General features: G+C 54.1%; 2 protein-coding genes across 2 annotated transcripts in view; both read left to right on the forward strand.

The window, feature by feature from the left end:
• The window catches only part of SRRM4 (serine/arginine repetitive matrix 4), a gene marked incomplete at both ends in the record, with an annotated part of 40,785 nt that extends 31,898 nt beyond the window's left edge, over window positions 1-8,887 (forward strand). The window contains 5 exons of the mRNA XM_082293214.1: window positions 4,262-4,599; window positions 6,195-6,404; window positions 6,652-6,762; window positions 7,856-8,002; window positions 8,626-8,887. Of these exons, the coding sequence (XP_082149340.1) occupies window positions 4,262-4,599; window positions 6,195-6,404; window positions 6,652-6,762; window positions 7,856-8,002; window positions 8,626-8,887 (1,068 nt within the window). The remainder of the gene's footprint in view (window positions 1-4,261; window positions 4,600-6,194; window positions 6,405-6,651; window positions 6,763-7,855; window positions 8,003-8,625) is intronic.
• A 7,919-nt stretch (window positions 8,888-16,806) lies between these two features.
• HSPB8 (heat shock protein family B (small) member 8) lies at window positions 16,807-20,495 on the forward strand. The gene is made up of 4 exons (XM_082293156.1): window positions 16,807-16,915; window positions 16,999-17,668; window positions 18,737-18,800; window positions 19,735-20,495. Exons 2-4 carry the CDS (start codon window positions 17,290-17,292, stop codon window positions 19,892-19,894), a joined length of 603 nt encoding a protein of 200 aa, XP_082149282.1. The 5' UTR covers window positions 16,807-16,915; window positions 16,999-17,289; the 3' UTR covers window positions 19,895-20,495.
• The last annotated feature ends 850 nt before the right edge of the window (window positions 20,496-21,345 follow it).

A 21,345-nucleotide genomic window follows, 5' to 3' on the forward strand; every position in this document is an offset into this window, starting at 1 on the left:
CAAGTGTTTTATTCCTTTCATTAGCACAACGCCTAGAAAAAGAGAGAAAGGCAGACATTATGCCCCTCTGAAAGAGAAATTAACTCCGCTTTGAAGTGAGTTGCAAAACAAGAGAAAAAAGACCCATGAAAGAAATCCTGCAGCTCTGAGTGAGGCTGTGCCACGCTGCTGTCCCGTATGGCTGAGACAATGCATTGTCTTCTCTCGCCTCAGGGCTGTTTGTGGCACAGTAAATGGAGCTGTTCACTTTAATTGGAAGATAAGCAGTGATTGTATTTTTGTAGCCTATTAGACCACGCTGCCTCTTGGTCTGGGATTGCACTTGGAAATACAGTCTGGAATATGAGTGAGGGCCTCATTTCTGCTCTTCCCCCCCCCCCCCATCTTGATTAAATAATGATTTGAAGCAAAAAATCCAATAAATACATATCCTGGGTTCCCTTGAGGGCAGCAGTAGGTTCCCTGCTGAAAGCTGGATGAAGCACAGTTTACTGAGATGATTTCATTACTTATTAGGGGTTGTGTGTGGGGCAAAATCCAAATGTTCACATACAGCGAATTAGATTTGTGAAAGAACAGGCTCTTTAAAGCCACCCTAGAAAAGTAAAAAGCCATTAGAATTCAGAATCACCCAGAACGGTGTGATTCAATTGAGCTCTGTCCAGTGTTTTTAGATGTGGTATTCTGTTTCCAGCCTGGGTGGCTGGCATGACTTTCAGAAACAGTAGAACAGGACCACAAGCAAAGCCAAGGTCATCCAATGGGGAATATGGGGAACTGGTCGGAGCAGACAGACAAGTTGAGCATACTGAGACTTGTCCTGGCTCTTGCTGCAGGACAGAACCTCCCCCAGAGCCTGCAGGAACCTACAGGCTACAGCCTGCTGCCCCAGGATGGTGGGGCTGAGAAGTTGCTGTGTCTCCCCTGGCACCTCCCTTGCCCCATCCAGACCCTCCAGCCCTCATCCAGACTGTCAGCTTCATATTTCACTGATATCCATGCTGCCTCTTCCCAGGCATTGCTGCCACAGATGTTGAACTACAGAGGGGCTTGTTGATCTTCCTGGTTATTTGACAGGTTTTGTGATGTGCTGACAACAGTTGCTGCTTTGAAGGTAGATGTCAGCCAACGCAGAGCAGAAGCAAGTATGCCAGGTCCCGGAGTCGGTCTGAAAAGCTGGTTTAGAAATGCCAAGAAACTGCTGTATTTCTTGGCAGAAATAATGGCCTTTCAGTTTAAACTGGGAAGTAACAGAAGGAAGGTATTTCTGTGTGTGATGCTGGGGTCAGTGTCCCTTGGAGCAGCCCTGTGCCTACTCCAGGCTTATCCTACCCCTGCAGCCAGAGAGTACCTCACATGGTAGTTTCATGCCTGTAAGTGAAAGGCGGTGAAAAGCTGGTTGTCTCTGGGTTAGGATTCAGCTCGACTGCAAACCATAACCTATCTTTTAAGAAAAATATCTGGTACCATATTTGAAAGTGAAATCCTCTATCTTCTGGAATGTGGCTGGGGCGAGTGCAGTGGTCCACAGCACAGAGGTCAGATCTCTTGGGGCTCTGGATGTGGCATCAGGGTTTCAGAAAGAACTGGTGAAAAGCAGAGCTGGCTGTTTGGCTCCCTTAGGCTCCTGTGATGTTCCAGTTTCTGCTGGAGTAAGCAAGGACTGGTAGAGAATTGCTAGAGCTAAGAAGAAGCAAGGAGCAGTACCAGATGCCAAAATGAGGACTTGCAATGAGGTCTCCACTCATTCCTAGTTGGGAACATCTGGGAGACGTTTCTGCTCTGTCCAGGGCTTCTGCGTTGAAGGTGCAAGTTGGCTAATGAAGAAGGATCACTTCATTTCCCACATCTGCTGCTGGGTCTCCGGATTCCTCTGAGCTGGGACTGAGCATCACTTAGAAGTTAGTGTGGGGTGGAGATGGGGAACTCCATTATGGATTTGCTGAGATGAATCAATCCCTTATCCCAGAAGCAGTAATGCTTCTCTCCCTGGCAACGCAGAAAGTACTTGGAGATCCTCCAGCTCCAGGTATTTTCAGAGCACCAGAGTGTTGTGGGCAGTCATCCTTCTGCAGACTTGTGCTGAGAGCTGCTGTGGGTGTTGGTAGCTCTGCTCTGGTTTCAGTCACTGCTGGGTCAGCACCTGTGTCCAAGTCAGCTGTCCCTGTCCCAGTTAGCACCTTGAACCGGGTCGAGAGCAGCTCTCCCTGGGGACACAGATTGAATGCCACAGGCAGGAGCATGGATATGGAGGCACCATCTGATAGGATGAAAGAGATCCATGTGAAACATGACACAGGCTGAGTCTGCAGCCTGTCTGAGGATGAAAAAGCCAGCCAGTCCAGAGCTAAACTTTCCAAAGGGACTGACCCTGTGCCTGCTGTGTGACAGCTGATCCAGGTCTCCTCTGCTGCCTGAGATAGCACCAACACTGCAATGTGTTTTTTTTGGCTCAGAAGACGCGATATTGGTGAGGGCACGGCCCATGTCCCCAGTGTGGAGAGCATGGCATAGATGGGGGCATTGTGCGCCCCAGAGTGTGGCATGAGGGCATGTGCACGTGTTTGACGGAGCACGGCTTGCTGGGAACATGTTTGGAGGACTATCCTGAGTGGGGGGAGCCAAACCTGTGTGTCCACACCCTGAGAACCCTGGACCAAACCTCATGGGTGGGTTTGAGGAGAGCGGAGGCTCTGCGTGAAAGAGGAGGAGGCCACATGAGAGTGCAGATTATGTGCACATGGCCCTAATTTTCACCCCATTGCAAGGGCAGATATTAGCATTAACATAGCCTCACTCCCAGTGCTGGCACATTCCTGAGCTGGCTCAGGTAAGTGCCAGTGGAGTTAAAACTGAACTTTAAAATACTGAAATGGTGTAAATCCCCTTGGTGGTGCTCAGGGTCCCAGAAAACAGCCCTGCCCAGGTCAGCCTATGTGAGTTTGAGGTCCTTGCTTGCCCTGTTGTGTTCAGCAACCCAGCCAGGGTGTGGCTGGACCCCCTTGCAGAGGCTGGCAGGAGCAGGGCTGCAACCCCCTTCCCCACAGGCCTCTGATAGACAGCATGGGCATATACTTTTCCTCCTCTATTCTTTTGCTTCTTCCCTCACTCGAGTTCCCTTTGTCATTTCCATGCAATCCGGGGGGATTTAGTGCAAGCTGTGACTTTTCAGCACAAGCCATCAGCCTCCAGGAATGGGCTGGACAGGCTAATTTAAAGCAGAAGGAAACACAAATGAGTAATAAGGGAGACAAGTGAGCAGACAAAAAGCAGTTGTGACATTTGCATAGAGGAGGCAGCAAACAGTTGGCAGTGTGGATTGAAGAGAGGGTTTATGTTTTTTCATGTAATTTGAGACTCTAATGATGGACTTATGTTGCCCGCTCTTCCTTTTTTCTTACACCTTACCTACTAAAGGAGGAGTTCTTGATGGGTAAGTGGATGCTATCCGCAAGACACCAGGGAATTTATTAGAGGTCACTTGAGCACATTAGCTATATCTTCTTCAGGGGGTAAAAAGCACACAAAGAAGTATCTGTATACTTTTTATTTCCAAAGGGATTTTTCTTTTTTCCCTCACCCTCTTTTTTCTTTTTTTTTCCTTTCTTTTTTTAAAATTTCAAAGTGATAAACTTGTGTATTTGGCAGTTTTTGCTTTGTACAGAAGCCCTTAATTTGATTTGATTTGGTTTATTGTTGCTTATTTTAGTGACATTTGTCCAGCCACTTTAAGAAAGCTTAAAAAAATTCACTCATCTATGTTTTTGTTTCATTTTCGTTTTCTTTGCAAGGATTATGTAGGTTTTTTTGTACGTATATACATCCTTTTTTTTCCTCCTTCCCTCTTTAAGGTTAAATAAGGGCTTTGTCCTCTGTTACATTTTTTTATTTAGTTAGTTAGTTATTTTAATTCTTTGGTTGCCCGCTTACTTTGTTGAACTCTTTTGTTTAACATGAACCGCATGCTGATACTCTTTGCATGATCTCTAAAGTTTCCCGTTATTATAGCAGGGGGAAAATAAGTTTCTTCTTACTGTGGATTTCTTTTAGGGATACGTGCTTTTGTTTTCTTCTCCTTTCTTCTTTTTTTTCTTTCTTTCTTACTTTGTTTCTTTTCTTTCCTTTCCTTTTGTTTCAGTGCATCATGATGGTAAAATTTCTGGGTTTATTTGGAAAAAAAAAAAAAAAGAGCAAAGTAAAACCGAAAACAACCCCCCCAAAAAACCATTCAAACAATGCCAAATGGCTTTTCTGCTTTCAGATCTCTCAGTCAGGGTCTTCTGCTGACCTCTTTACCAAAACAGACAGCCCGCCTGGCAACCTAGACAGCCAGAATGGAGAGTATCATGAATATGACTCAGGAAACGATACTTCCTCCCCTCCCTCCACTCAAACGAGCTCATCCAGGTCAAAGGACAGCCAGGAGAAAAGAAGTCTAGTCCATGATGGCTTTGGCCATGCCTTCTCGTCCGGGAAGCCCAAACTGGCCAACAGCGATAACAGCTCTGATTCAGGAAATTCCTTCACCAGTTGCTTTTCCCAGACCAAGGGAACAGCTTTGGAAAATCTGTCTCCAGATGCCCAGGGACAAGACCGAAGGTCAGTGATTACCAGTAGCTGCTGCAGGCAGCCCAACACCTGGTACATTGTTGCTCTGTGTCTCCTGCCTGCTCGCCAGTTGCCGTCGTGAGCTGGCAGGGAGCTTTCTGTGCTCTGGAGGCAGGCAGGTACCAATCAGACCCACGGTCTTGCCAGTCTGGAGTCCAGAACCCAGCAAGGACCAGTACTGTAGCCTGAGAAGGAAGATAAAACCCAGCCATCACATGCCTGGACATTGCTTGTGTCAGTGCTTTGGCATTACTGTGGCTAATGCAGGGTTTGGGCTTGGGTCAAGCTGTGTCCACAGCATATTCCCTGCTCAGCTGGGCAGGGCCATGTCAAAAAAAAGTTCCTGGCCCTTCTGGGCACAATCTGAAAGGGGCATCTGGGGGTTGCCATGTTAATTCTCCCCCTCTGCCTACTGTGGGGAAGGGAAGCGGGGCTTGTTTTCACTAGGATCATTATGGGCTGTTCTTTCACCTGTCCAATGAGCCAAATCCAGCGTGCCCCTTCCCCTTCACAGCTCATCCAGCACAGGTCCAGGGTGACAAGATAGCATCTCCTGCCAGTGGGGAGCATAGGGAGGGGCAAGTACTTAGCTGGCTCAGGATAACACAGTAGCAGCTCTGCACTGGGGCCACAGGGCATCGAGCCACCACCCACTGCCACAGGTCATTTTCAGGAGACGGGAGTAGCTTCGAGCCTCCATCACTGTCTCCCTTTCCTGGGGGTTTGCCAGGGGATGTTGGGAATGAGGGCACTAAAGCATGGTGGCTGGTACCCAGGGCTGTGCTCAGGCAGTGGTTGTAGGGAGCTCTTCCAGCTCAGGCCCTTGGGTCCTAAAGGCTGAAAGTTAGAGCCAGGACATGCTTTGGAGCACTGAATGTGACAGGAGGGAGCCAGGGGAATGGGTGTTAGTAAGAACAAGCCTCATTTTTCAGTCAGAGGGTAAAATTTTAGGTCTGTATGTACTTTTCACATGGTGACTCCAGTGGGATAACTCTGCCTTCACATGGGTGGAGCTGGGATTGCAGCTGGCCCTGGCTGCTGGGAGGCTGCCTGGCTGCTAGGCTCTGACCCCAGTTCATTCCCAGAGCACTTCTGGAAGAGGAGGAATTCACACAGCGCTGTCCAAAGGCAACAGGACATGCTTGCTCAGTGCCCACACATGCTGCTCCACAGCCAGGCTGGAGCACAGCCCTTGCCCTGCCATGCTCTGCCTTTCCCTTACCCCAGCACTTCTTACCTCACTCCCTGCCCAGGACCAGCACTGCTTGCTGGCCTGACCCAGGCTCTGCGAGCCAGACACCTCTGGTGTGTTGGGCATGGGGCAGATGAGCTGCTGCTTGTGCCACCTGAGAGCTCTTCCACACCTCTTCTCCCTGGCAGAGCCCAGAGGGTGAGCTCTTGGACTCTGACCCACACACATAGGGTCTCCTGCAACAGCAGTCTGGGGAGCTGAGAGGTCTTTTTAACCTCCAGTTAGGGAATGGAAGGATGGGAATTATTTTTGCTGGAACATGGTGCTCCCCTCAGCCAGGGACCAGTCCCAGTTCAGCCACAGCTTTAAAAAGTGTTCAAATATATGTTCACAGAGCGTGCCTGTCCTCATGTCTCAGTTATTCAGAGAAGAAGCAAAACTTCCTCCCATCCCCACCCCACAGCTCCCCGCTCAGGCCTGGCTCTCGCAGCGAGTCCTACACCAGCACGGGCAGATCCTCCCCTCGCTCCAGCCGCTCCCGCTCTTCACACCACAAGGCCTCTCCCAGGTACTCCCGAAGCAGGTCCTGCTCCTCGGGAAAGAGGTAAGGCCAGCTGAGACAGCTGTCTCTGTGACCCTGGGCAATGTCTAGCTCTTGCCAGCTCCCTTGCAGGGGGACGTGTAAGAGTTTGGGGGTGCCTAGGGATCCACAAGGCTTGGGGGGGAACATGCAGAGCTGTGCTGAGACCCTGGTGAATGGGACATCTTTTCCCCCTCATGATTTGGAGTAGTCTGGTACAGCCTCACCCTCCCGCATCTTTAACTCTTTTATGTTTCTTTCCTGTCTCCAGGTCTTTCTCACATTCCCCCAGCTATTCCTCCAAATCCTGCAAAAAAAGTCCTGGGAGTAGAAGTTCAAGGCCTCGCCGGAGCCCCAGTTACTTCCGCTACAGCCATAGCAGGTACAGCTGTCTACTCATGTGCTATTTGCTGTCCACTCATGTGGTATCTGCTGCCTCACACTTTCCCTCTGTCTCTGCCACTGTCATGCTGGTGTGAGTGATGGGCAGATCCCTAGGCTCCAGCTGGGTCTGCCCACGGCTTTCACTGCCCACACAGCCAGCAGCCCCTGCAGCAGGGCTGCAGCCCCTGTCAGAGAGGGATCTGATTGAAGCAAGGAAAGACACTCTACTTTTTAGAGTCACAGCTCTGACAAAGAGTTGTCAGGCCCTGGAAAGTGCCCCTGCTGTGAGGGCAGATGCCAGGTACCCTCAGGCTGGCACTCACAGCCTTGCAGAGGGAAACACAGTCCAGGCACCTCTACTCCCTCCACAAACTACAGAAAACAGTCTCACAGCTCAGCCCTAGAGAAGCCTTTGGCAGGTTTTCCTGGTAGCATCTCTGCTGCCGTGAACATTTTGCAACCTCAAAATCTTACATTCCCAGGGTCGATTCTTGCAGGCTTTGATAATCCCTGTGCTGGTGAGGAGAACACTTCCTGCATGCAGGGATCAGGCAGGCCCTTAACCTGTAATGTGTTGCTTTGCAGATGGCACTGAGCAGGGTGTATGAAGTTTGCCACACTGCACAGAAGGGCCTGTGCTGATGTGTATGGGAATTTAACAAAAAACCATAGCAACACTGGCACTCCTTCTGGCAAGGCTTGCAGAGCCCTGCAGGGCTACCAGGCCCTTGGCTCATGTGGGGCCTGCTTGCAGGGCTGTTCCTGCCAGCTCTAGCAGCACGGCCAGAAATAGCTAAATACAGACTGCACCCACAGACACAGGTCCCTGGAAGCCATCTTAGCTTGGAAGTGCAAAGCCACTGGAAGACACTGCTGGAACCACTGGATGCAATTAGTGGTGTCCATCTGTCCAGTCTGTTTGTCCAACTATGTGAGTGCTCAGGGGTGATGCCACCAGAGCGCTTAGAGTGGTCCCTTTTGGAGCTGAGCGTACTCTGCTCATCTGTGCCTTCGTAGGTCATTGCCTCCCCATCCCTGACCCACCCCACAAAAGCCCTGCAGTGACAGTTCCCATGCTGTGCCATTCCCAGGGAGCGCGAGCGGGAGCACAAGCACAGCTCCAGTGAGAAGGAATCGCACCGGGACCGCGAGCGGCAGCGGCGGCGCCGCTCCTATTCCCCCCTAAGGAAACGCCGGAGAGACTCTCCCAGCCACCTCGAAGCTCGGCGCATCACAAGGCAAGGGGATGCTGTCCCATCCTTTGGAGACAAGCTCAGCTGGCTCTTCCCGGGGGGATGTGGGCTGTCCTTGGGTCCCAGCCCTTGCCAGAGGAGGTTTCTCCTGGAGACCGGTTTCCCTGAGCCTGATCAGCAGGCCCTTCCACCCCTCCTCTAGAGCTTGGGGATTTCCAGCTGGAGGCAGAGGGAGGATGGGGGGGGGAGGGGGGAGGGAGTGAGGGGAGTGTCTCAATTTACAGTAGCTGAAGGAAAAAAGAAGATGAAGTCAGAGCAGGGACTCAGGTGCCAGGAGCATTCCCTCACAGGTTTTTTATTTCACCCTGCCCTGCGGTAGATGTCCCACACTGGAGAGAGTCAAATACTGACTCTAACCTTCATGCACAGGGCTCTTTGGGACAACATCAAGTAGAGTCCAGCAGACTTAGTGGCTGGGACATTCCCCAGGGCTGTGGGGATGGGTGGTTTGAATCCGAAGGCCCGTCAGTTACTGATCTCTTTTTTCTTTTAAGCAAACACAGTCACATTTTTGGGAGTATTATGCAGAGTAGACAGTGCTTTTTGGAGATTTCGGCAGTAAGTCTGTCCTTGTGTTGCCGGTAACCCACATCTCTCTGTCCCCACAGTGCCCGCAAACGCCCCATCCCCTACTACCGTCCCAGCCCCTCCTCCTCCAGCAGCGCCAGCAGCTATTCTTCCTGGGACAGCAGCTTTAGCCGCTCCCCGAGCCGCAGCCGGAGCTACTCCAGCTACCGGACGAGCCGGAGCCGAAGCTGGAGCAGCAGCAGCAGCGCCGACGGCAGGAGTCGCAGCCGGAGCTCGGGCCCCAGGAGCAGCCGCAGCAGGAGCTATGACTCAGGAGCCAGCTCCGACAGCCTGCGTCGTTAGGGAGTGCCACTGCTGGCTGACACCGGGTGCCGGCGTCACTGCCACATTCCTGGCATTCTCCGCTTCCTTCCCACCTAACTGGCCATCGATAGCGATCATCCCCGATACTGACGTGGTGGCGTTGCCGGGTCCCCCTTCCCCGGTTCAGAGTAAGAGCCCTGGAGCGCCTGGTGCAGCCCCTTCGCCCCAGCGTGGAGTGGGTGGATCAGTCCCAGCTCCCCAGGCCAGGCTGTAAGAAGGGTCGGTGCTTTATAGAGGGTCTGTCACGAAAGACCTGTTCCATCCTCCCTGATGCTCCTATCTCCCCATTGCTGCTGCTCTCCAAAGCACTATCAGTGGGTCCAAAGAAATGAATTTTGCTCCTTGCTCTTCTGACAAACCAGGAACCAACAAATTTAACTTCTGTTGGAGGGACAGACCCAGTTAGGGAGGAGTCTGCTGGAAAGCTTCGCTGATGGGGGAGATGGCTGTCCCCACCAAGGCAAATATCAGGCCCTTTGGGTCTCTCCTCCAGACCTGCTGCTCACTCTGCAGAGAAAATATTTATTTTTTTCCAGTCAGCCAGTCCCTGCTATAAATAGAAGGCTAGAAATCCCTCCTGACGTACTTCCTGGGAAAAAAAAAAGGCTGTTTGCTCTTTCTCCTGCCCTTTCCTACCAGGTAGCAGCACCTTTTGCAAGATTGTTTTATCCCCCCAGCACTGACTGGCTTGCAAACAACCTGCTGAGGTCTGAATCAGACCTGGGACTGGTGGGGTATAAGGCAGAGGGAAGGTGGTGCCGTGCTGTGCTCTGAGAGCCAGGCCACGTGTGGGAGACAGGGGCCATGGGCTTCCATTCTCGGAGGAAGCCTCAAACAGTTTGGGTTTAGGTTTTTTTTTCAGGGAGCGTTGCCCTTGGAGTGCATTGCTGGTGGGACCAGAGAGAGATGCAGAGATAGCCCAGTTATGGGGTGCAGTCAGAACACACAGGGTTAAAAAGGCATTGCAAGAGCCAGGGGACTCCAATTCCCCTTCCTCAAAACATGCAGCAATTTCAAGCAAGATTGCAGGAAATCATTCCTCCTTGAGCCCCTCTAGCTGCCCTGGGGCAGGATCAGCAGCACAGTTGCAGGGCCAGTGCCGGGCTGTAGCAGGCTGCACTCATGCCCCAGTTTGTTACTGGGAGGCCGGAGCAATGCAGGGGGACAGGAAGGGCCCCTCACTAATTGCCTGTTTTTCCAGGGAGCCACAGGCTGGCCTGGGCCGTGGGGTTTTGTCTCCCTGCCAGCCCAGCTGCCTGCGCAATTACTGTGTTTTGCCGGGTAACAAAGGCTTCTCCCAGCACAGGCTGAGCTGGTGCCGAGGAGTTTATTTCTCTTACAACACCTGGGTGCTTAGAGACGCTAATTTGGACTTAAGACTTCCCTCCCTCCCTCCCTCCCTTTTTCCATCCCCTCCCCTTCCATCCTGCATGATTATTAACGAGTTTGGGCTTAATGAGTCAAGGAGGAGTGTTGTTTAAGTGTTACAGAAAAGGGCTGAGTGGAGCCACCATCTGCGGGAGGAGAGGGGGTAGAAAGGAATGCAACCCACCCCCCACCGGTGCCCCCCTCTCCCACCCCCCCAATCTAAAGAGTTACCTACAGGCCCCTGGCAGCTGGAAAAGGGACAAAGCAGCAACTGGAGAAAGGCCAAGTGCCACGAGCTGCTGTGGTGGAAATGGATGATCACCTCAGCAAGCCTATAAATCTGTTATCTGTTGCAAAGTACAGCAGCGCAGGCTGGAATTCCATCTGGGTGGTACAAGAAGAAGTTTTGTCAGGGACCTCTTTCCCAGTATCCTTCCTGGTGCTGGTCCCCTTTGTCCTGTGCCTTCAATGGCCAAAGCTCTCCTTTTTCCCAGAGCCTCATCCCCTGCCTTGCACTCTTCAGGCAATGTGGGGATGAGGGTGGCTGAGGCAGAGACCTAGGCACTGATATGGTTGGTGGCTTAGTGGGGATGTGTCCATCTTCTGGAAAGACCCTTTCTAGGACACAGAGAGAAGCTTTCCTGGTAGGGCTGGGCAAATGCTCCAGGGCTGTGGTTGAGGGATCAAAGAGAGGATGCCACTGCTTTCCGTCCTGTGCCGGCCCTAACAGCAGCAGCTTGGCCACCTTCTGCAGTGAACTCCCTCTCAAAAGGGCTGAAAACCTCATGCTTCTTCCCCAAAGAGTCTCTCCCAGTCTGATGCTGAAACACCCCATCCTTCTGCTCCCTGGGAAGAACCAAAGGCAGTGATGGGAACCCAGATCTACCCAGCTCTGCCAGTGTTTCAGGAGCGGCCTCCTGCCCCTTAGCATCCCGTAACGCACATGTGGAGCTGTAGCAAGGAAGCAGCAAGATCGAACACTAGGAAGGAAAAGAAGAGGGGCTTTGTGCAACTGGTGTAAATACCGAACTCACACTGACTGGAGTCCTTGTGGCTGGGGACAGATGATGGAAGCACCACACCAGGGTTAGCAGCATCCACCCCCTGTGGGTCAGGAGATGACCCCGAGGGTTGAATAGGGCTGATGGCATGTCGAGCTGATCCCCATGTCAAGGACTGCCTCTGCCTGTACAGTCTGTGGCAGCTTAATGCTCCTGGGGTTTCCCAAGCAGACTTGCATTGGAGTAAACCTCTTTAAATTATTTATTTTATTATTATTATTATTATATTTTTAATTGTATGCCAGAATGGACCAATATTTATTTATTTATTTATTCGATTTTTTTTTTCCCCCCTAACGTGATTTTTGGATCTGTTTGTTTGTTCAAATGCATCCATGCCGCCGGTCTCGTGTAAAGGTTTACAGCTCTGGCCCCTCTCAGTGAGGTGGCCGGAGGAGTGACAGTCACTCCTGCTGGCACTTGTGTCCCTCTTCGCCCTCCGGAGCAGAGCGGAGAGCACGGGATGGACAACAGGATGCAGGGCAGAGCTGTGTGTTACCATGTTGAAATCTCGGGTTTCTCATTAGATTTGTGCAGGAATGTGGTGGGTGTGACCATAAAAAAGGGTCTAGGACGTGTCGGAGGTGACAGCAAGGGTCTGCTGGCCGGCCGAGCGCGGGGTGTTGGCAGTGCCACCAGGGAAGTGTCGCCTGCGCGCTCCGGCCGGGTGCCAGCTGGCCGCGCGCTGTTTGCCTTGGCTCCGCCGCCTTGGCTCCGCCGCCAGCACTCAGCCCGAAACCCGGCACAGCCACCGCCACTTTCCCTGGGAGGATGCCGTCGCCAGGACTCCCCTGCCGTGTTTATCCCTGCACAGTGACCTACCCATGGGAAAACTAAGGAGATGAGACTGTGAGAGAGTGATCCCTGCAGAAGGTCCTTGAAAAATCCAGTCTCTGGTGACGGACCTGACCAAGTCTGTGTATGTGTGTATGTGCTCATGTGCATATACATGTGAGTTTCCCTCGGTGTTATTTTTTAACTTATATTTTTAGTACAAGCTTTAGTACACCCTCCCTGTTAGTGGATGACTGGATTTTCTGTGGGTTTGCGTGAAGCCTGTGAGCTTTTCTGTCTCTGTGCCTTTTGCCAGTGGTTTGTTTTGTTTTGTTTTTGCTTTTTTTAAAATGTTGTTTCTCTCATTCACTGCTTTTATGGATTTTAGCTCTGCATTCAATATCTCAGATTGCTGCAGGTGCTCTCTGCAAAGAGCAGGTTCACCTGGTGGAAAGGCAGCTTGGTCTTTTTGGTGTTGGTGAATCACTGCTGTGGTCAGACACACAAGGGGTGTTCAGGGCTGGCCACAATATCAGGATAATATCTTGGCTGTTTTTTGGAAGCCCTGTCTCACACTCAAAGGCTCTTTCCCACCCATAATTTTGATTCATCCCACAAGCATCCCTGCTGCCTTTCCCTGGCCAAGCACATGTCACAGCACATACTCCTCGACCCCAGAGCCATCAACTCTCCCCATTCACTGGATCTGCCTTGGCTCTGGGTTTGTCCCACTAAGGGAGGCTTGTCCCACCTCTCCCAACCGCAGGCTCCAGAAAATCCAACACCATTTCTGCAGATTTGCTGGGAAACAAAGATAAGGGATGCTTCAAAGCACTGCTCTGTTCTTTCTTCATTGGTTGCAGCACTCGGCTGAGCTTTGCTTTATGTTGACTGCAATTCTATCAATGTTTTTGTTGTTTTGGGGACTGAATTTGTACCAAACTTGTCTGCAACAGCCAACCACTGTTATTTTGCTATGCATTGTACATATTTGAACAGGCTGAGAGGACTTGGCCTCTATTTAATATTTATTTCTTCTATTTATTAAGCATTACTTTAAAAAAAGCTATTTGGGTCATGCTATTTGGTCCATGAAGGCAGGAGCCTTTGAAGTGTTGCCAGATATGCTGGAGAGAGGAAGGCAAATTGGGCTCATTTGGACCTCACCACCAGTATTTAGAGAGGAGCATCATTGTGATGGGGATGGTCAAGGCAGGGGAAAACTCGCAATCTCCTTGAACCAGCTTCTGTTGACAAATCACATCCCCCTGGAAAGGTGTGGGGAGTTCAGAGGTGACAGAACAGTTCTGGTGGAGGGATAACCCTGCTCCTCTTCCTCTGCCACATGGCATAGGACTGCCATCACCAAAAATCCCTGGAGTTCTCTGATCTTCCACTGCTGGGGGATGGGGACACTTGTCATGCTTTGCATCAGTGATGAGAAAGGGGATAGGATTGAAGTGACTGGCCATGGTCTCCACCAGGAAGCAAGGATGTCCACCCTGCCCCATCCTGAGATCCTCATGCCATGTCCTGCTTTGCCCCGTTCCCCAAGCTTTGTGCCAGAGCCGGTAGCTTTGCCCTGATGTGAGCTCAGTAGCCAGGGCAGGACTGGGGAGGCCTCCCCTGTTGTCTCCAATACCAGCAGAGTTTGCTGCAGGCATCCTCTCCCAGCTTTGAGAAGAGCATGAGATGTGCTAAAAATCCCACCCTGCTCCAGTGTTGCTCCACCAACGCTGCAGCCATTGTTCTGCTTGCTCGAGTGAGAGGTGTTTGTACTCCTTGGGCAGAGCTGCCTGCGCTGGTGAAGTGTGGACACGGCTCCAGTATCAGCAGGTGAGTGCCCAGCCCTGGGCTGCTCCCACAGACCTGTCTGGGAGCTGCTGGGTGCTTAGCCTCAACGCTGTTGGGGTATTGGTTTGAGAAATGGACAGGTTCAGGTTTGCCCTTTAGTGTCCAGTGGGGTTTTATTACCTCTTCACCAGAGAATAAATAATTCTTATGACTTTGCTGCTACCTGGCAGTTTGGACATGACTAGGGCTATTGCCTAGAGAACAACACCCTCACCAGCCCAGAGCAGCTCTCCACCATTGAAACCTGGGGAATGAGAAGAAGATTTAGAACAAAAGTTAAGTTGTGAGAAAAGCCACGAGGGCAACAAGGGTGTCTCTGTTCTCTGCCTATTGGCTGATTCCACCCTAAATGACACCGGTGCATCTGTTCGTTTGAGTTCATTGTAAAGCTCCCCTTGCTCTCCATCCACATGCGTTCTGTATCCTTTAGTCTTCCTGGGTGTTTGAGTTGTTAGCCTGGTTAGAAAAAGGTTCCAATAAAGGTTCGGACAGTATTTCTTTTGCATCATGTTCCTTTTGGATACAAGTGTGTGCGGTGGGATATTTTGGGGTGTTTCAGCTGCTCTGCAGGGAAGGGCATGTGCCTCCACTCCCAGCTGCTGAGGACTGGCTCCTCAGGGCACTGGCTGAAGCAAAAAAAAATGTGGGCTAGTATTTCTGGCAGCTCTCCTTTCCCTGCTGGGTTAGGCTCCTGCTGCCCTTTGCCAGGCCCTTTGGATCCCCCCCACCTTGTTCAGGCACCGGGAGTCCAAGCCAGAAATGTGTCCGTCTCTCCCTGGAGGTCACACTGGGCTCCCCAGTGCTCTCCTTGGGGCTGTGCCCTTCCCTTCCTTCACAGCCCTTACTCCAAGCCCTGCACAGTGGTCCCATGCCACAGGCACCTGCTGCGGTCACCTCCTTGGCAGGAGCCAGGGGCAACGGGGACTCTCCAGTAACCTGGAAGGCCCCCAGGGGAGAAGCAGCACTGGGCCATGTCCCCATTCTCCTCAATAGGCCCTAGATGGGCACCCAGGAAAGGTCTGGACGTACCACAGATGGATCGTGGGGACACAGGGCAGCATCCCCAGGTCACTCGGAGGAGAAGGGGGGCTGCTAGGGCACTTCATGCTTCCCAGAGCTGATGTCGTGGAGTGGCTCGGGTGGGAGGCAGCCGGGAGGTTTGGAATGACAACAGGAGCTAAATTGGGATGGCCCAGAGAGGGTGAGAGCAGGCGGGAGGAGGGGATGTGTGACTAATCGGGAAGAACAAGGCGACAGGAGGAATTCCTGGCCGGGGAGGGAGGATGGCCTGGAGCTATGTGGGACGGGGGATGTTAAAAGGCTCCTGGAAACACGGCGGGATCGTGGGACTGCCTGAAACCTCCTCGGGGCATGTCCCTCTCACTCTATGGGCCGGTGTTTGCCCAAGTGTGTTCGGAGCTGGGTGCTGGGGCAATCCTGCTCCCCAGCCAAGCTGAGAGGTGCCCAGCTGAGCTCAGGCTGTGTGTGGCAGTGACCCCCAGGACTGTTCCTGTACTGTCATGCATGGGCACCAGGAGCCTCCAGCCAGGCAGAGGCAGCCGGGCATAAGAAGGGAATGGAGGGCAATGCTCAGTCCCTCCACTAGCAGCTGCTACCCTGCACCAGGAGTACTCAGGTGGCACCTGGGACCTCCCCAGGCACCTCCAGGCATCCCTTCGGACACCAGGGAGACCACTGTGATGCCCAGGTGTCTCCATGCACGGGGGCAGCCCTGCCGTGGCCAGGGAGAGGCACTTCCCTGCTCCCAGTGATGCTGCCGTGATTAACGCCATGGAATGACCAGTGGCTGGATCCCTGCGTGGCCTGTGCTGCATTAAAGTCTTCCTGCTGCAATTACTTCCATAGAGTCCATTAGAAAAATTGCAGATGCTGGAGAGAAGGAGCATGATGCAGAGCCAGGATGCAGCATGAGGAAGTGGCTCTGTATCCAACGTGACCCTCATTGATCATATCCCATCCTCCAGCACACCCGGCTGCCCACCGAACCCGTGCCTGGATCCCCTCCATGGGGACCCTGTCACTGCCAGCCGTACCCCGCCTGTGGCCCGGCTCGGGGCCGTGGCTCCCGGGTGGATGCTTGCTAGGAGCTCTCCCTCCAGTGCTGCTGCCGTGCCTCTTCCCACAGCGCGCAGCCCGCTCCCGCCGCTGCCCTGTAATTAGCCCGGCCGCGGCTGTGATTAACGCCTCGCCCTGCCCGCACCGCGATTGCGGCAGGGTTGGGGCATGCGGTGGGGCAAGGAGGAGGAGGAGGCAGGTGCTGAGCAGCGCCGTGAGCGCCTTGCCGGCCGCCCGGGGCCCGTCTCCTTCCTGCAGTTAGGGGATGTTCCTCTGGGCTCAACTGGTGAAGAAGAGGTGTTGGAAAGGGTCATCCTGTCCCCTGCCCCACACGCCCCAAACACCCATCCCTGGGATCCCACAATCCTCCCTGTGCTGCGCTGGGGGTGCCGCCAGTGACCCATTTCCCGGTACAGTGGTACTCGGTGGCGTGGGGACGTGTCTTTACAGTGAGGGGAGCAGCTTAGTCAGCCCCACAAGGGTATTTTTAACAGGTGACACTGGGGTGAAAGCAGCCAGCCCTAAGTGAGCTTGGGGGCTATTTTGGGCAAGCAGAGCAACAGGAGGGGGTGGCAGGGGCTGGGGCAGCTGCCGAAACACTGTGGCCCCGTGGCAGCCGGGATCCTTGGGCCAGCAAAGAGGTCAGCTGCCACTGCCCAAATTCTCCACGGCTGTTTCATCCCCTCCAAAATACTCGTCTGACAGGGCAGGACTTGCAAAACACACACCCCCCTCCTCTGAAATCCATATAAATAGTACTCGCCCAACGGCTGGAAGGTTAGAGAAGTTTCTGGGCTCCAGGCTCAGGCATTTATTGCAGCTCTCACCCAGGAGCAGCAGGGAAAGTTGCACATAAAGTGCTGGAGAGCGAGAAGTGAGAGAGAAGCCTTTTAATCTCAGGATATTTGGTTTTTTGTTTCTCTCTCCTGACAAGAAGTTTTATTTTCCTCTCCCCAGTCCTGGGATCGCAGCCAGACAGGAAGCTTTTTCTCGCGGCCAGAGAGCTCCCTCCGTCCTTCCTGTGATCTTCCAGCTCCCGGTGATTCAGCCTGAATTGATTTTCTCATTGTCCTTCACCTGGTGCCGGGAAGGAGGGATCGTCCCCGCGCACCCACGTCCCACCCGGGGTGGATGCGTCTCCTCCGGGACAGGCTCCCGGGGGAAGTTTGCAGCCAGGAGCAGCCACACAGAGGCTGAGACTCCGTTGGAGAGCCCCGGGGACACGCTCAGACCCCTCCGAAGGAAGCCATGGCCGATAGCCAGATGCCCTTCTCCTGCCATTATCCCGGTAGGCGCAGCCTCCGCGACCCTTTTCGGGAGCCCGGCCTGACCTCACGCCTGCTGGATGAAGACTTCGGCTTATCGCCCTTCCCTGGGGATCTGACGGCGGACTGGCCCGACTGGGCTCGGCCCCGGCTCACCACCACCTGGCCGGGTCCCCTGCGCGCCGGTCTCGGCCGCACCCCCCCCATGGCCCCCGCCTACGGCGCCCACTTCGGGGGGTACCCCGAGAGCCGCAGCCCAGCGCCGTTTCCCCGCGAGCCCTGGAAGGTGTGTGTCAACGTGCATAGTTTCAAACCCGAGGAGCTGACAGTCAAAACCAAGGACGGCTACGTCGAGGTGTCAGGTGAGAGCCACGGCACCGGGGAGGTGGCACTGCCAGCTCAAGGAATTGCCGCAGAATGCCAAAATCGGCTTTATTTTATTTTATTTTTATCAGCAGCAGCAGCCCTGTGCTCGGGAGCAGGGGAGGGCTAGGGGAGGGCTGCATCAGGGCATTGGGGCATTTCCAGAGGTAGTTCGGGTGTCGTGGGGGAATCTGGCTCACAAGCCATGGTGGTTTGCTGCTAAAATGAAAAAGGACACGTGTCCTTCGGGGTAAATCTCCCTGCTTTCTGCCCTGGCTGGCAGCACCCTGCAGCGAGCGGCCAAGAGGGGCCCCAGCTCTGCTTGGTTAATTATAGCCAGGGTGAGGCCGGCAGGGAGGGAGATTCCCTTTAAAGGGGCCGAGGGAGAGGCCGAGAAGAAGGGAGCAGCTGCTGCACAGCCCCCAGCCCAGCCCGGCTCTGAGTTGGCCAGAAACAGGTCCCTGCAGAGTCAATTAATGGAGGGAAAGTGGGTGTGTGGTCCAGCATATTCGGGGTGCCCGCGACTGCCCTCAGTGTCCCATCAGCCTGGCACTGACACTCCCCATTGTCCCATGGTTCTCCAGGCTGGGATCACCAGGGAGGGCTGGGGGCTGCCACCTAACACAGCTCTGGGTGTTTATTTGGAGCTCACTGCACCGCAGTGGGAAAAGCCACAGCTCAGGGGGGTCCAGGCAGCCTCTGGCTGATTGATGCTCCAGGCACAGGGACCCCCAGCCTGACAGAGTGGTGGAAAGCAGCCCATCCTGGGGAGTGGGGCCAAGGGGGATGGTGCCACCTACAAAGGCTTTATTATTTGTTTATTTTCTTAAGCCCCAGCTCTTGGCAGCCTGTGAGACCGCAGTTTCCCGCTTGGAAATATGGCTGTGCTGTATCCAGCATCTCCTTCCCCTACATGGAGAGGCTTCCTGAGTCCTCCCCAGAGGAAGGGTTTGCACTGGGGCAGGGAAACAGCTGCTCGGAAAACTTTCCTATTGGGTTTAGTTGTTGTTGGGGGAAAAATAATCTTCTGGTAAGGTGCTGATGTGGCGTGTTGGCCTTTCCTGTAGGCAAACACGAGGAGCAACAGGTGGAAGGAGGGATCGTCTCCAAGAACTTCACCAAGAAAATCCAGTAGGTACCGGTCGGTCTGGCTGAGCTTTGCCAGTCCCCGTGCCCCAGCTCACACTCGCAGGGACTGTTTCCGCCCCAAAATCTGCCCTTCTGCAGCACGTGCCTGGCTGGGTCGGGCCACAGAGTGATTTCCCAAGGGAGGGAAAGGAGGAGGAGGCGGCCATTTTGGAGGCGCTCTGTCAGTCTCCTGGGCCCCCGGGGCTGCGTCTGGGTACGGCCGGGGAGCAGGAGGGGTGCGAGGAGGAGCCGTCCCCCGGGGTGCAGCCGAGCCCGGTGGGCTGGCACCATCGCCAGCCTCGAGCACATCCCTGCGTATCCCCGCATCTCCATGATGTCAGGGAGATCGCTATCCCGTTGACTCACCCCATGGCTCACTTTGGCAACAACAACCGCAAAGGCGAGCCCAGAGGCCGGCGGGCCCTGACCGATGTGGGGGGCAGACCTCACCCACGGGGCTCGCATCAAAGCCCAGGGCATGGGAAGGGTTTCCTCGGCTGGCAGTAGCTCAGCTTTGCTTTTTCACCCCGAAGGAGCCCCGTGCATCCCGAACTCCCACGGGAAAGCTGGGGCGAGCACCGTGCTCCCTCCTGCTCGGCGCTCGGGCTCCTTTTACGGGCAAGGCTCGCGGTTGACGTGGGCTGCGGCACGGCCGGGATTTACTCCTGCTCCGCGGCAGCACAAGCGGCGGTGACATCCCGTCAAACACATCTGCCGGGGAGATTAAACAGAGCTCCCACGGGGGCCAGGCTGGCCAGAAGCCTGCTCTAAATATCCCCCGCACATTCCCAGGCGCTCCAATAATAACAGAGGCTGTGCTGGGGCGCCGGGGCTGCTGCCTCGGCATCGCTGGTTCCGGCGTGCTGGGGGTCCGAGGGTCGGGATCCACGAGGGATGCAGCATCCTAACCCCTCCCATCTTTCCTGCCCCCCTGCAGGCTGCCCTACGAGGTGGATCCCATCACAGTGTTCGCCTCCTTGTCCCCGGAGGGGCTGTTGATCATCGAGGCGCCCCAGATCCCCCCCTACCAGCAGTATGGCGAGGGCAGCAGCGGCAGCGAGATCCCCGTCGAGAGCCAGGAGGCCACCTGCACCTGAGCAGCCACCCGCGGCCCTCCCGCGTGCCCGGCACCCCTGTCCCCTGTCCCCTTCCCCCGCTCCCCGGTCCCCTGCGGTGCGGTGTCCTGACAGCCTCCGGCAAGGGTGACGGGTGCCGCTCGCAGGGATGGCAGCACCCGCCACCCCAGCTGAGGGCTGGGGCATACACCGGGTGCCAGGCCACCGTCCCCAAGGGCTTGTAGCAGTCTGAGGTGCCGGTAGAGATTTTGTGCCCAGGGGGCCAAGCAGAAAGGATGTTCCTCCTTATGGTTATTGTTTGCTCCGAGTCACTCAGATGGGGTATTTATAACAATTACAAAAAAGGGCCTGTTTTTTTCTTTAAAATTGACATGGAAACCTGCAGCTCTGTGTCTTTTCCTCCTCCATGAGTTGTTTTGGTTTTTTTTAAACTACATCTCTGCAAAGGACACGTGTCCAGCGGTGGTGCTTGATGGCGTGGCCTCCATCCTGAGAAATCGTCTGCGTGCTTTGAACATTGGTTTGGGGTTTTGGTGTTGGTTTTTTTTTTTTCCTTATTTCCAAAGAGAATTTGTGCTTTTACTTGTCAGACCTGAGGAATAAAACCCAGTTGATGTTCTTAGCCTCTGCTTGTCTCGACTGAGCCAGTGGGGGTGCGCGAAAGGCTGTGGGAGGGTGGTGGGGAGGAGGGGGGATGTCACCATGTGCCACCTCCCAGCCTGGCACAGGTTGTCCCCATGAAGGCAAGGACAAGAGAGTTGTGTGGGCATGCCTGCACTGGAGGTGAATTCCTAATCCTAGCTAACACTGTGCTGGGGAGGCATTGAGCCTGGCGAGGACCATGGGCTCATCTTGTCCTTACCCTCTCAGTGGGTTGAAAATGTTCTTCCTGCGTGGGGATGCTAAACCAGGCTCTGAGCTGGGAAAGTCAGGTTTGCCCCATCCCCATTTCCATCTCACCATGCCAGCTCCCCACCTGCAGCTCCATGGGGAAGCACTTCCCAGTGGAATGGCAGATGGTCTCTGCTGGGTTCTAGGGGCAAAGCACCATTTGCTAACGTGCTGCAGTGCCTGGAGTTAGCAAAGCCGAGGTGGTGATAGGTGGTAGGAAATTTTCCATTGATCTGTGCAGCGCCTGGGCCAGGCACCCAGTTTTCTATGTCACCAGGACCTCAGAGTTAAAAATACAGCCTCACATGTTTCACTCTGGTTCATTTGGGATGCGGTTACCAACAACACCCACCACGTGCTGTAAACCCTGGCACAGCACCCGCCTGCCATGAAGGCACCCACGTTCCAGGTCATGGACGGGAACCTGGGGACTCTCACCCAGTTTTGCAGATTATATTTAACTTCCACTAGTCGTTACAGAGCTGGGAGCCCCTAACGGTGCAGAGCACAGCCAGCCCCAAGCTCAGCCACCACGGGTCTGCCAGGCATGGCTGTGACCACAGCAATTTTTATGAATAAAA

The sequence above is a fragment of the Coloeus monedula genome (assembly GCF_965178545.1).
Source record: "Coloeus monedula genome assembly, chromosome: 18".
Classification (NCBI taxonomy): Eukaryota; Metazoa; Chordata; class Aves; order Passeriformes; family Corvidae; genus Coloeus; species Coloeus monedula.